The sequence below is a fragment of the Arvicola amphibius genome, chromosome 4 (assembly GCF_903992535.2).
Source record: "Arvicola amphibius chromosome 4, mArvAmp1.2, whole genome shotgun sequence".
NCBI classification, from domain to species: Eukaryota; Metazoa; Chordata; class Mammalia; order Rodentia; family Cricetidae; genus Arvicola; species Arvicola amphibius.
This window is the reverse complement of record NC_052050.1, coordinates 15,743,453-15,756,852: the sequence shown is the minus strand read 5'-3', so window position 1 is coordinate 15,756,852 and position 13,400 is coordinate 15,743,453. Positions and strand designations below refer to the sequence as shown.

Sequence of the window (13,400 nt, the reverse complement as noted above, 5' to 3'; positions counted from 1 at the left end):
ATATCATGTATAATCGAAGAAGCAATTTTAAATGCCTAAGTAGATAGAGCAGCAAAACCTTAATTTTTCATCTGTACCAAAGAGTAGGCAACGTACGATGCATATTCTAGATTTTGTGCATAAGTCCAAATTTCAGTCTCTTCATCGATAGAGACCTGCACTCTCTTCAATGAAGACTTACTGACAATTATTTTCTTCCTAAAATCATGTGTGATTTTTCATTGCTTCCATGGACATTTCTTGGATATTTAGAGTATGTGCTACACTGTCCTAATGAGTGAGGATTCAGTAATGTCTCTGCTTTCATAACACTTTTTAGTAAGAAACACAAAAATATAGTTAAACATATTGTAATATGGGTAATGTCAAATACTATGAAGAAAATAAAATGGTATAAAGAGATAAAAATGATGGTTGTTTCAGGTAGATGGGAGAAGCCTCTATAAGGAGCATTAGAAAGTGATGAAATCTGATCTACCTTTTTAAAGAACTATGGTTGTATAAATAATAAATTATAGAATAGGATGGAGAGTATAAGCAGAAATACAGGTGAATGTTGATGATGTCTTAAACTAGTGATAATGGTAAAAACCATGTGAGATAATAGATTTGGGAAATAATCCTGAAGGAGAATAAAAAACAGTTGATGAGCCAGGTGTGGTAGTTCATACCTGTGATGTCATCATTTTGAAAGCTAAGACAATAGAAGCAAGAGTTCAAGGCCAGCAAATCTACATAGTAAAATTGAAAAAGAAAAAACACAAACTAAGTGTGACTGTGAGCAAGAAAACAAGAATGAGTCCTGGGGTTTGGGTGAGTACATGAGTTCAGTAGCTAAGATCACAGATGCCTCCAAGGATTTAGTGTCAGGGTCAGGGACAGCAGCAGCAATTTGTTGACATGGGGAATGTCTTGTGAGTGAGTATAAACTTTAATAATTTTTATTTAGTCATATTAAGTTTATCTGTGAAACATGAAAGTCTAAATTTCTGGATATACCAAGATACAGGGTGAAAACTCAGGGAATTAACATATCTGGCAAAATTGACATATTTAAACTTTTAGAGAGTAAGAATGACTGGAGAAGGAAGGAAAATTAGTAGAGACCGTAGCCTGAGGTGGGCTAAGAAATAAAAATGATATAGCAAAAGAAGCCAGATGAAACTAGTCAGTGTTACAAGAATTAGAGGATGTGTTCTAAGAGGAGGCTGTTGATGACTCCAGAAGTGCTGTGGGTGGGTGTGGTCAGCTGTCAAGCACTGCTGAGACCCTGAGGAGAGGAGAGCTGAAAGCTAAGTATTTGATTTGCCAAGGTTAAGATTATTGATAATCTTGGCAATAACCCTTTTTAGTGGAGTGGTAAGGTTTTGGTAGAGCTGGAGTATATGGAATAAAGAGAATGGAGGAAAAATGTTCTTTAATTTGATCCTAATATCATGCTTAATATTGTTTTCCTCATTGGCCACTCAGAAATTTGAACTTATTCTGGACCTCATAGTCTATAAGAGTTAGGGAAAACCGAAGGTCTTTCTATCTCTCTCTATCTCTCTCTCCATCTATTTTAGGAAATTACCAAGTTGCTGCCTTTCCATAGGATTTTTTTGGATCGACTAGAAGAGAATGAAGCCATAGACCAAGACCTTCAGGCTTACATCCTGCACCGGATTCACAGCAGCTCAGAGATTCAGAATAACATCTCACTTAATGGCAAGATGGACAATACTACATTTGGCAAACTCAGTTCTCACCTCAAGACCCTCAGTCAAGGGTCTTATCTATACCTGAAGCTAACATTTGACCTCATAGAAAAAGGCTACCTAGTGCTAAAGAGCTCTAGCTACAAAGTGGTTCCCGTTTCACTCTCTGAGGTTTATTTACTCCAGTGCAATATGAAGTTCCCAACTCAGTCTTCCTTTGACCGGGTGATGCCTCTCCTGAATGTGGCAGTGGCCTCTCTCCACCCACTTACTGATGAACATATCTTCCAGGCCATCAATGCTGGGAGCATTGAAGGCACACTAGAATGGGAAGACTTTCAGCAAAGAATGGAGAACCTCTCCATGTTCCTAATCAAGCGCAGAGACATGACTCGAATGTTTGTGCACCCCTCTTTTCGAGAATGGCTTATTTGGAGAGAAGAAGGAGAGAAAACCAAATTTCTCTGTGATCCCAGGTAAGATATAGATCTGTGATAAGTAATTCTGAGCCTGTTTTAAATTTATGCATAGAGCATGGATATTAAAGGAAGTGGAAATTGCTATTCATTTGAACACTTCCCACAGAGAAGACTTTTCTCTTCTCCTCAAGGCCAAGCTGCAATGAGTTTAGCAGTGTACTACCTATTCCTCGGGCTGTGACTCACCAAAGAAGCTAAAACTCTGAGCCTGCTGGGTTTTTATTGCCCCTGTGGCCCTGCTGTTCACCAGACTTTCTTAGACAACTATGTTTGTGGGCATGCCTCTCAGCTTAGCTCTTCATGCTGATTCATTAGAAAGCTAGTTCCAGATTTTGATGGTGATATTAAGTCAAGCAGAAAAGAATTTATGATATTTTCCCAGAGCAAGAAACTTATAATGAAGCATGCTTGCATGAAAAGAGGACTGTTGAGTCCTATAGGAACTAGCATTTACATAATGATCCCAAACCTTAGACACACATAAATGCAGGAATAATTCCTTCCTCTTACCATTGGTAAGCATTAAGCAAGGTCTTATAGTATAATACCAAGACTAGTACAATTTCAAAGAAAGTATTGAGAATGTGTCTTTTCATACCCTGCCTTTGTAGAAATAGACACTTCATGAGTGTCAAAACAGTCCTGTGACTAGGTAAAGAACAGCACCTTCTGCTATTAGCATTTTGAGGCACAGCTTTTTAAAGCAAACAGTAACCAAATCTGTGTCTCTTGAATGTGTTATATGATGTTCATGTAACTATTTTGCTGTAAGGTAGCACCCAGCTTTATGTCTTCTGACCTTCAACAGATAGCTGAAAGTGCAAAGAGGATCAACCACATATGCTTCATAGCTTTTCTTGTTCACATATACCTATGATAGAGTTTAATTTATAAATTAGAAGTGAAAAACAATGACTCAAAGTGGTGTGGTGCAATGAAGGTGACATGAATGTGGTCTCTCAAGCGATCTTATTGTGCCTTTATATTTTCCACTTAAAAGAAGCACTTCACAAGTTTACAAATTCTCTTTGGCATATCCAAATTGTCAATAAGCAATACTACACTTTGACTTTAGGGACATTATTACATAAAATAAAGTTTATTTTATACACAGGTATTGAGGTTTATTTGGGGGGTAAGCCCATTAAACCTCTCAGGGTCCAGAAAGATTTGCTGTAGCAAGCAAAAACCTGACTAATTAGGTCTGAGGGTAAACAAAATAAATTAACTCACATAAATTTTTTCATCATGTCCTGTTTATTCTTTCTATGCTCTCTCCAACGCGTCCTTGCTCATCCTTACTGTTCCTCTTCTCTTTTCCTCCTTGTTCTACCCATCCCACATGGTTTCTAGTTTATATACGCATACATAGTCAGCAATTCCAAAGGTGATAACAATAGTAGCAAGCATGCACTTCACAGAATCACAAAATCTGGGGGGACCTGGCCATGAGGTGCCTTGCCTCTCAGAGGGGCAATGGCTGTGAAACTAATTAAGAATCAATTAATAATTAAGAATCAATACAAAATTCGAAGAAGTTGTTTTCATGGACTGACTGTATTTCTTAAGTGTAACTAGTTAAGCTAGAAGTTTGTGATTAAATATAGAAAACACAACAGTGCTGTTGCACTTTTGTTTCCTTCCTTTTGCTGGGAACATAGTGCTAGTAACCAGTAGTAACCCTCGGGCCTGGGAGGATGGCAAAAAGTGCTTGATTTGCATCAGGTCTAGCTAGCTGAGTTAAAGAGAATTTCTTTGGAGACTTTGCTTCCAGCTCCAGCAGGGTACCTGCCAGCCCCAGGAGAGAATTTCTTTCTCTAGGGCTGATTTAACAACTCAAGCCTTTTTCCTATATCTCTAGGGGTAAAGGCATAAACAGTTAATTTCCTGGGCTATGATTTTATGTTGATTGATGCCAAGGTAAAGAGTTGCCACGGACCGGCTCAGGGGAGCCACTCAGATCGTGGGAGAAGCAGGGTCTTGGAAACAGGAAGGCACAAGTTCGGCGAATGACAGACAGACAACACACAAGAGAGTGGTTGGAATCTGCTGCTATTTTACTGAATTCATGTTTTCATTATATAGTATTCAAACAAAGAACAAATCAGAAGGTCATGGTTGGCACAGTATGAAAGCTTCTTTTAGTCACATCAGCGATATTTAAGAAAAGTATATTATCAGGGACAGGTGTTAGACATAAAGCATCCTTAGAAGAGGAAATCTTGTCCTTGGGAACGTAAACCTCAGACAAGTGGTTCATATCTTATGAATAGAGAGTTTCTATCTCATTATCGCTATCATAGCCCTTCCTCTTTCTAACCCTTTCTTCATATCATCTAGTGACCAAATATGCCTAATCAGTTCTCTGCACCTGTTGAAATATACTTTTTAGTACCTTCTTATGAAGCAGACACCATGGGAGAATCTAGCAAGCCTATGCATAAAGTTCAAAGTATACTATAACAGTCTTTGTCCATCAACATTAACCCATCTATTCCCTTGCTCATCATACTCCCCGTGTATGAAAGGTTCTGCTGTAGTCTTATACATTCCCATACTGTGCTTCCCTATCCCAGAGCTGTTCCTGAAGAGATAATCCTTGTCTTGTAGATATATAGAATATCATTATTATAAAAGAGATTGTGCAAAGCTCATGTCCTGCATAGCCAGCTACTCGAGAAACCTGTCTATGCCTCAGCGGTGGCTAATGCCGGGCCGTCTGCCATTGACCTCCAGGAAGCCTAGTCCCATAGGACACGTAGCTCCTGTCCAGCATAATGACATATGTCATGTCACACAGACAACACTGGAGTTGGTGTGGCAAAGAGTAAATACAGAATATTAATAGTTTCTTAGGATAGAGCAAAAGGCCAGTAGTTTATACCTTCCTGAGTCTGCTGCTAGAGCAGACATATTGTCTCTCTGCTCAATGCCCCCTGCTTAGGGCTCCTTTCTTGTCAATGAGTCCTGTCGATAAGAATAGTTGGGGGTGGGGGAGGGGGATATTGGCCTTATGTATATTTGACTATGAGAACAAAGGTTTGGCTGAATGAATGCTTAAAGGTATCCAGTTGCCAGCACAGGAAAAAGTCAGGTTTAAAGAATGATTTATACACTGCTGGGATATTTTGGGATGAATCCCATTATGGAAGGGAGAAACATCATGATTTCACAAGATTTCTACAGAATTGGCAGTGACTATCCAAAAGACAGGGAGTGTTCCGGAAGCTTTGCAAGTTGACATATCCATATGGAGTATTATTCCTACAAATTTGTTGAGTAGATCTGTCAGCTGTACATTTACTATATAATACTTGTGGACTTTCCTCACACAGGCACCACAACCACAACAACAGTGTGCTAAGAGTACTACTAAGTGATTAGTAGTTATGTCTTACATATTAGTATATATAATATCTATAGCATGAATACAATAAACAAAGAAACTGCTTAGGTCCCAGGCTGGATAAAGTAGGGTAGAATGAGATTCCATCACAATACTCAGAAAACACACAATTTAACTTATAAACTGCTTATTAGTATATTTTTTATTTAATATTTCCACTTGATCTTGGCTAACTAACACTCTGGAAACTGAAATGGCAGATAAGAAAATTATTACAAATCTTGCTGATATTGCTTCTGACACTTGAAGCATATAATTAAAAACTGTATAGTTTGTGTGTGTGTGTGTGCATATGTGTGTGTATGTCCAGATTTACTTAATAAATACTTTGAGGCCAGTTCCCAAATAATCTCTTCCTGACTGATTATTTTCCCATCCTGGAATATATCAGACAATTTGAAAGCAGGTAAGGTTCAAGACTAACAGACTACCACTGAAAGAATATCTTTCTTAAAAAGGATGAAATCTTCAAGGGCTCACAAAAGAGAAAATACAGGGTTTTTTGGTTTGTTTATTCATTTTGTTTTGTTTTGCTTTGTTTTCTTTTGTTTTTCCAGACAGGGTTTCTCTGTGTAGCTTTGAAGCCTCTCCTGGAACTCACTCTGTAGACCAGGCTGAACTCAAACTCACAAAGATCTGCCTGCCTCTGCCTCCCAAGTGCAGGAAGTAAAGGCATGCACCACTACTGCCTGGCAAAAATACAGTTTTTATGTAGCATGTTTTAGCTATATGGGCTTGCTCCCCAGTATGGTTTATTAACTGAGAGTAACAACAGACTGGTACAGACACTTCCAACTTCAGGTGCTGGGTAGTCTGTTCTTTGATGATTTAATAATGCAGCTGCTGAATGGCCATCATATTTTAATTAATAGAGAACAGAGTACCAGGAATTATCAAAAACTCCGCCCTTACGTTTCATTTCAGTTGAAATTCAAGCTCCTTCTCAACAATGGACAGCACCAGCCTTGTTAATTCAGTGTTCGTCTCATGGTTGAGATTCCCTGGGCCAACAAAGTGGAATTTCACTGAGACCTAACTGGAAAATTCCATCTAGCCGTTCAGAGAAAATGGCTACAACTACTTTTCATTCTGTTTTTGTCTTTATGGCTTTCAGCTTCCGTTTCTTATACATCTTTTCCCTTCTGTTTTCCATGTTCTCTTCAATTCTGTCTAGAGTACCCTGCGTCCTCAGTAGGCCAGAGTTGGCCGACTCAGTGCCTGTAATCATACCAGTTGTGCCAGGATTTGACATGTGCATGTCTAGAGAGAACTCTCAGGGACAACACAGCATTGTTTCTTCTCGTCCATTTGCTAGACTGTAAGCAGCTGTTCACTCTGAACTTGTTGACTCTATTAAGGAGTTAGACACAGGGAAAACATTCTGCTGATAATCAAAAATTAGTTGATATTCATCAAAAGTAGAAGTAGACTACCTAAGGAAGTGGTTTCTTCCTAAACAGAAAAGATCTGGGGTGGTGTAAGGAAGAGCAGTTGCGGAGGTCAGTGCCACAGAGCTGATGTTGAACTTTCTTCATTTTAAATATCAGAATGCCTATTATCCCAGAATCTCGACAGAGATTTGACATAATGGAGAGAACTACTTAACATTCATCCACATAATTTTAATAGAAAGAAATGGGTTATAAACAGTCTCTTTCCCTAGCTCAGTAACTGTGTAGGGAGGATTAAGCAGTCTGTTGCTGGAAATCATTTATATCAGCAGAACTTGGTTTGTTACAGGATCACATTATGTAGAAAAGGCTTGCAGCCTCCAGCCTCAGCATCTCAAGCATGCACTACCATGCCCAGTAAAAACTTGGTTCTGACATCAAAAACTTTGGTGTTTTGCGTCTTGGTGAGAATGTGCCCTGGGAGCACTCGTAGGCCTAGACTTTGTAGCCTTACTCTGCTTCTGCTTCCCACTGTTCATCACTGTCAGAGCCTGGATTTAATTTATCCTGTTTTATTCCCTTGGGTATTGAGATATAGATTAACACACTAATCTAATAAACTAATCCCCACTATTATGCTAATAGTAAGAAGGTAGAAAACCCATTTGAGGTGACTTGTGCATTTTAAGTGAAGTGACTGAGAAAAGTGGGCACTAGCTTTTTCTTTCCAACCCATTAGTGACTCTTAAAGTAGAAATTTGAAGCTGATAGATAACTGGGGGCTACCAGCCTTGTGGTGCCATCTAATTACTGCTTAACATTTCTCTACCACATTGGGCTCAGCTTGAATAAATTTTCATACATTTTTTGTTTCTTTTCTTCATTATTTCAATTTTCATAATACCTCCCCTAAAAACAGCTCTCAGATTTAACATTTTGCTGGGGAAGGGGCCTATTTTGACACAGAAATTAGAAATTTGGGCTTATTTGTCTTTATTTTTAAGTATTTGAATTAAGCATAGTAAACTTGTGAAACTCATATAATTAATAGAGAGCAGATACAACCTAAATTATGAAATCACGATATTGAAGCTTAAGTTATTTTTGACCTGATTTCCTCAAACTAAGAATAGTAAAGGCTGTGGTGAGTAAGTAGAAGGGAAACTACACAAATCCTTTACTATACTTGTACACTTAACTTACTTTCTCATGATCAGAGTTGATTGTTTATTAATTGGGGGGTTGTTTTTGTTTGTTTGCTTTAAGATGTATATGGGCATGAATTACATGTTTGCTTAGTGAATTATCTTTTAGAGACTTGATGCTCTTGGAGCAAAGTGTCAGGCAAGCCATTTGTATAAGGTAGAAAAGGGAGAAGAGGAGTCTAGAGAGGTGACTCAGTAGTTAAGAGCAGTGCCTGTTCTAACAGAGGAACCAGGTTCAATTTCCAGCACTCACATGGCAGCTCATTACTACTTATGACTCCAGTTTCAGAAGCTCTGACACCTCCATACGAACATACATGCAGGCAAAATACAAAAGCACATGAAATAAATATATTTTTTAAAAAAAAATAAGAGAACATCTCCCCTAAAATGAAAATTATCTATGCCAAAGCTCTGTATAGCCAATGTACAAAATGATAAATTATTGTTAGTGGGATTTTGTTTGTTCTTCTAATCCAGATATGAACCTCCAAGTGGGATAACATTTAATCTTACTCTCAGTGAAGCACAAATTCATTGTTAGTGCTTCTGGTAGATATTGCAGTGTCTCACAGTAAATCCATAAGTGTGAAGTAGGTTCTGTTTCCCGGAAGTGTCTTTAGAGACCTCAGCAAGCTGATGAAACATGGAAAGAAGACAGAGATTCCTAGAACTAAACCAACCCTTAGGCATTCTGATGCACATATATCCTCCACCCCAGACTCTTTGTAGGTGACCCTGCCATCCCTGAGAAACTGGCTCCTTGCTGTCTTTTTCACTTCCAGGGTTTTTCTGTCATGGAGGAGGAAATCAATATTCTGATGTCGTGGTTTAAACATTGTGTTTTCCAGGGGGAGTTTTCTTTGACCTTAGTATTACTGAGAAATTATCTAATTTAATCAAGGAATACTTTTTTCTATTATCTAATCATCATCAAAAAATAAAGTTTAAAGTAAAATGTGAAGTAGTACTTTTCTGACCCAAAGTCATGTTTTTGTGATATGATATAAATGAGGAAGTATATGAAAATCTAGTATGTCCTTCAGTTTTACAAATTTGTTTTTCTTCTACATAAATCAGTCAAATAAGCAAAGTATTTCTGTCTTTTAAACTGTCTCACAAGAAGTTAGGGAGATAGCTAAATGGTAGAATGCTTGCCTCAACTAAAATGTGAAGTAGTACTTTTCATGTATAAGGCCCTCTATTCGATCCCCACCATTATAAGGAAGGTAGAAAAGTAAATCAGCTCTCGAGTTGATGTGTTGATTCTTACCCATAATCCTAGCTTCAGGGGACTGAAGCAAAAGGAGTTAGAGGCCAGTCTGGGCTACTCAGCAAGACCCTAAGTCTAAAAGTAGAAAAACTGTCTAGCCATCAGAAAATGGGCATAACATTTATTTTTCCTTTTCCAAATCAAAAAGTAAGTTTTTTAAAGGCTGATAATAAGAATTTTAAAAGCCCGGTTTAAACTGAAAACTACATCTACTGTTCCACTGTCATAAAAACCCATAAAAAATATGCTATGTCAGTATACACAAAGAAAGTTCTGCTTATGATGAGATACAGAAAACATTGCCTTATGACTTGATCAGCACAAATGTTCAGCCATTACTATTCATGGAACTTTTATAGAAGAGCCAGCAAACAAAATACCAAAGGGGCTTGTTGATGGAGGAGGGTCATCTGTCTATGTGTTACTTTCATTGGTTAATAAAGAAACTGCCTTGGCCCTTTAATAGGACAGAAAATTAGGTAGACGGATTAGACAGAACAAAACTGTGGGAGAAAGAAAGGGAGTCAGGCAGACGCCTCAGGCAGACGCCAGAGCTCTCCTCTCCAAGATGGACGCAGGTTAAGATCTCTCCTGGTAAGCCACCCCTCATGGTGCTACACAGATTACTAAATATGGGTTAAAGCAAGATATGAGAATTAGCCAATAAGAAGCTGAAACTAATGGGCCAGACAGTGTTTAAAAGAATACAATTTGTGTGTTGTTATTTCAGGTGTAAAACTAGCCATGTGGGAGCTGGGTGGAACGCAACCCACCACCTCAATACTACAGCTTGTATTCTTCTAGAGAGTAATACTGCTTTGTCTTCTTAAATATGCATATGTAGCTTATTTTAAAGGTAGTTATGGCCTAGAGGAGTCAAGGACACCATAAGAATAAAGCCCACAAAATCAACTAAACAGGGCTCATAGGGGCCCAGAGAGACTGGAAAGACAATCAGGAAGCCTCCATGGGTCTGACCTAGGTCCTCTGTATATATGTTATGGTTGTGTGGCTTTCTGTTCTCGTGGGACTCCTAACAGTAGGAAGGAGGGCTGTCTCTCATTTGGCCTGTTTTGGGAACCCTTTTCATTCTACTGTATTGCCTCGTCTAGCCTTGATAAGAGGGCATTTCTTGTTGTAACTTGTTAGGCCATGTTCTGTTGATATTCCTGGGAAGCCCACTCTTTTCTGAAGGAAATGGCTTAAAATAACTTTATCTAAAAATGTAAAATGGGAAAGACATAGACAGGTGATTAAGGCCCCCTTTGTTTGTTAACTTAGTCTTATGTAGCCTGGGCTTCCCTTGAGCTCATAATTCTCCTGCCTCAATTTCCCAAACTCTGAAATTATAGGCATGTACCCATGCCCAACAAAGGCATTTTTAATGCTAAAAGCAGCATAAAGTGTTACGGGAAGAATTCAGTTGGTAAAGTGCTTGCTGTACAAGCTTGATGACCTGAACTTGATCCCAGAACCCACATAAAAGAAAAGCCAGGTGTAATGACACACATTTTTAATCTCAGCACTGGGAAAGTATGGACAGATGGATTCCTGGAACTCCCTGACCAGCTAACCTGCACTGGTCAGAGAACTCCGGGTCCCACTGAGAGATCCTGTCTCAAAAAAATAAAGATGACTGATCCAGAGGAACTAAACCCAAAGTGGAACTTTTGCCTCCTCATATGTGTACATGCACACATACGCGCGCACGTACACACACACACACACACACACACACACACACAAAGGAGGCATACAAAGTAGAAGTTAATTTATCCTACTAATAAGCTTCTGAAATAACACTAACCAAATTAAAAGAATCCCAGAGGTTGTCAAACCAGGATTAATGGCACAGCAATCAGTAGGAGTTATTGCCAGCTTAGTGAGACTTGACAACACATTTTCTTTTTTGTGAGCAGAGCAATTCACTCCACTGTCTCCAGAGACTTTCAAAAGCAGCTAAAACTCCATGTTTAGTCAAAATCAACACTAATAGCTTTCTACCCTCTTAACTATAAGAACCCACAGCTGTGAGATTTTCATTTACTGAAGCCATCAGCATATCTAATTGGTTCTAAGTCCCAAAATTGATTTGTAAGTACCCATTTATTTTTATCCCCACTGGCCACACCCTGATCTCCCACGTAGATTCATCTTTCTTCTTACCCCCGTCCAGTCTATTCACCAGCAGCAACCAGAGAGGGTTATTTTCAAACACAGTTCATACCACGTGACTGTTTCTAGAAACCCTTCAGTGCCTTTTCTACTATCAGAACAAACCAAAGCCCTGAATGTGTAAATAGCTTCTGCTTGCCTCTAAGTTGTACATTTTTCCACTTATAGAAGCTTCTTTCTCACCTCTATACTTTGCACTGAACAATTTCTGTCTCATTACACAATGAAACCTCCCATTGCCCCTTCAGACTTTAGCTTATTCCCCACTTCCTAAAAGGGGCTTCTGTTTGTCACCTTACTAGGTCGTTCCTGGATTCTGAGTCCTTATTTTTGTTTCCTTTCTAATGTGTTTTATAATTTATTAACGTATTGGGTGTTAGTAATTACTTATTTACTTTTCCCTTGGAATTCGAGTAGCTTCAGTGAGGTCAGTAACTTTCTCTATCTCATCTTTGTCTTCCTAGTGACTAGTAGACTGTCTGGCACACAGTAAACACACTGCAAATTTTTAATAATAAATTAATAACTGAAAAATTGTAAGTACTACTAATTCTAACCCCATCACATAAAATCTTTGGAACACTCTTCACAGCTCTACAGATAATATCTTTTTGCTCACTCTTACTTCTTATGCCCCAGGAATAAGTGAAAACATGCATTCCAGCATCCAGCAAGCATCAATAAGTGCTTATTAAATGATATGTTAGAGTTGCAGAATTAAGTACTGCCAAGGATATAAGTGTAAGTAAGAAAGAAATAAGGACTTACAGTTTAGTGGTTTTAATAAACTCATTCATAGCTAGCTATAATTCAAAGCAAAGTACAATGTTAAACATATAAACAAAGTTAGGGGACACAGAAGGAGTGTGAGAAATTGAAAACCTTTCTATGGTTACTGTTACTTCAAATTATGACAGTTCAGTATAGTCATATCTCTTCTACCTCATGAAACCTCATCACCTGCCTGAGGACCTCACTGGTTCAGAGGTGTTCATTCTAGAGCAATGATGCATTTGTAGAGCAGAAAAGCCCTAGAAAGATTGAAACAATATAGAAGAAAGCATCAAATTCCTATGCAAATTGACTATTCCCAAAAATGCTATTTTACTTATTTCTAAAGGGATGTAGCTTTAGTAGACTTTACTTCTAGTTCCAGTTCATCGGGCTCTTACATATCTGCATCAGATTGTAAACAGCAGCCCAGTGGGACTAGAAAACATTTTGAACTCAGCTTCCAAGAATAAGTTGTAAAATATTATATGGCTCAGTTCAGAGAGTATTTGCCCAACACAAAGCCCTGGGTTGGCTCTCCAGCACTACATAAAATTTGTACACACTGTGATACCAGCATTTAAAAGGTGGAGGTGTGAAGATCAAGAGTTCAAGCTTATGGGCAGTGGTGGTACACGCCTTTAATCCCAGCATTCAGGAGGCAGAAGCAGGTGGGTCTCTCTGAATTTGAGGCCAACCTGGTCTACAGACCGAGTTCCAGGATATTCAGAGCTGTTACACAATAAAACCCTGTCTCAAAACACAAAGTGAAAAAGAGTTCAAGCACATCCTTGGCTATATAACAAGTTTGAGGAAAACCTGAGCTACATGAGACTCTTTCTAGGGAGGGAGGGTGGGAGGGAGAAAACATGTATGCATGCATACATACATGCGTGCATACATACATATGTATGGGGAAAATTCATAGTAGTACTGTCTGATTAAGGTTAATAGAAAGGATTATTGTGCAGACACATGAATTTTTTTTGCTGAGAATGATTAA

At 38.6% G+C, this 13,400-nt stretch overlaps 1 protein-coding gene across 1 annotated transcript in view; it reads left to right on the top strand.

Annotated features, from left to right (window-relative positions):
• Tanc2 (tetratricopeptide repeat, ankyrin repeat and coiled-coil containing 2) overlaps nucleotides 1–13,400 on the top strand; it is a 306,319-nt gene that overhangs the window by 236,967 nt on the left and 55,952 nt on the right. Inside the window, exon 14 of the mRNA XM_042055015.1 lies at nucleotides 1,566–2,173. Coding sequence (XP_041910949.1) covers nucleotides 1,566–2,173 — 608 coding nt within the window. The remainder of the gene's footprint in view (nucleotides 1–1,565; nucleotides 2,174–13,400) is intronic.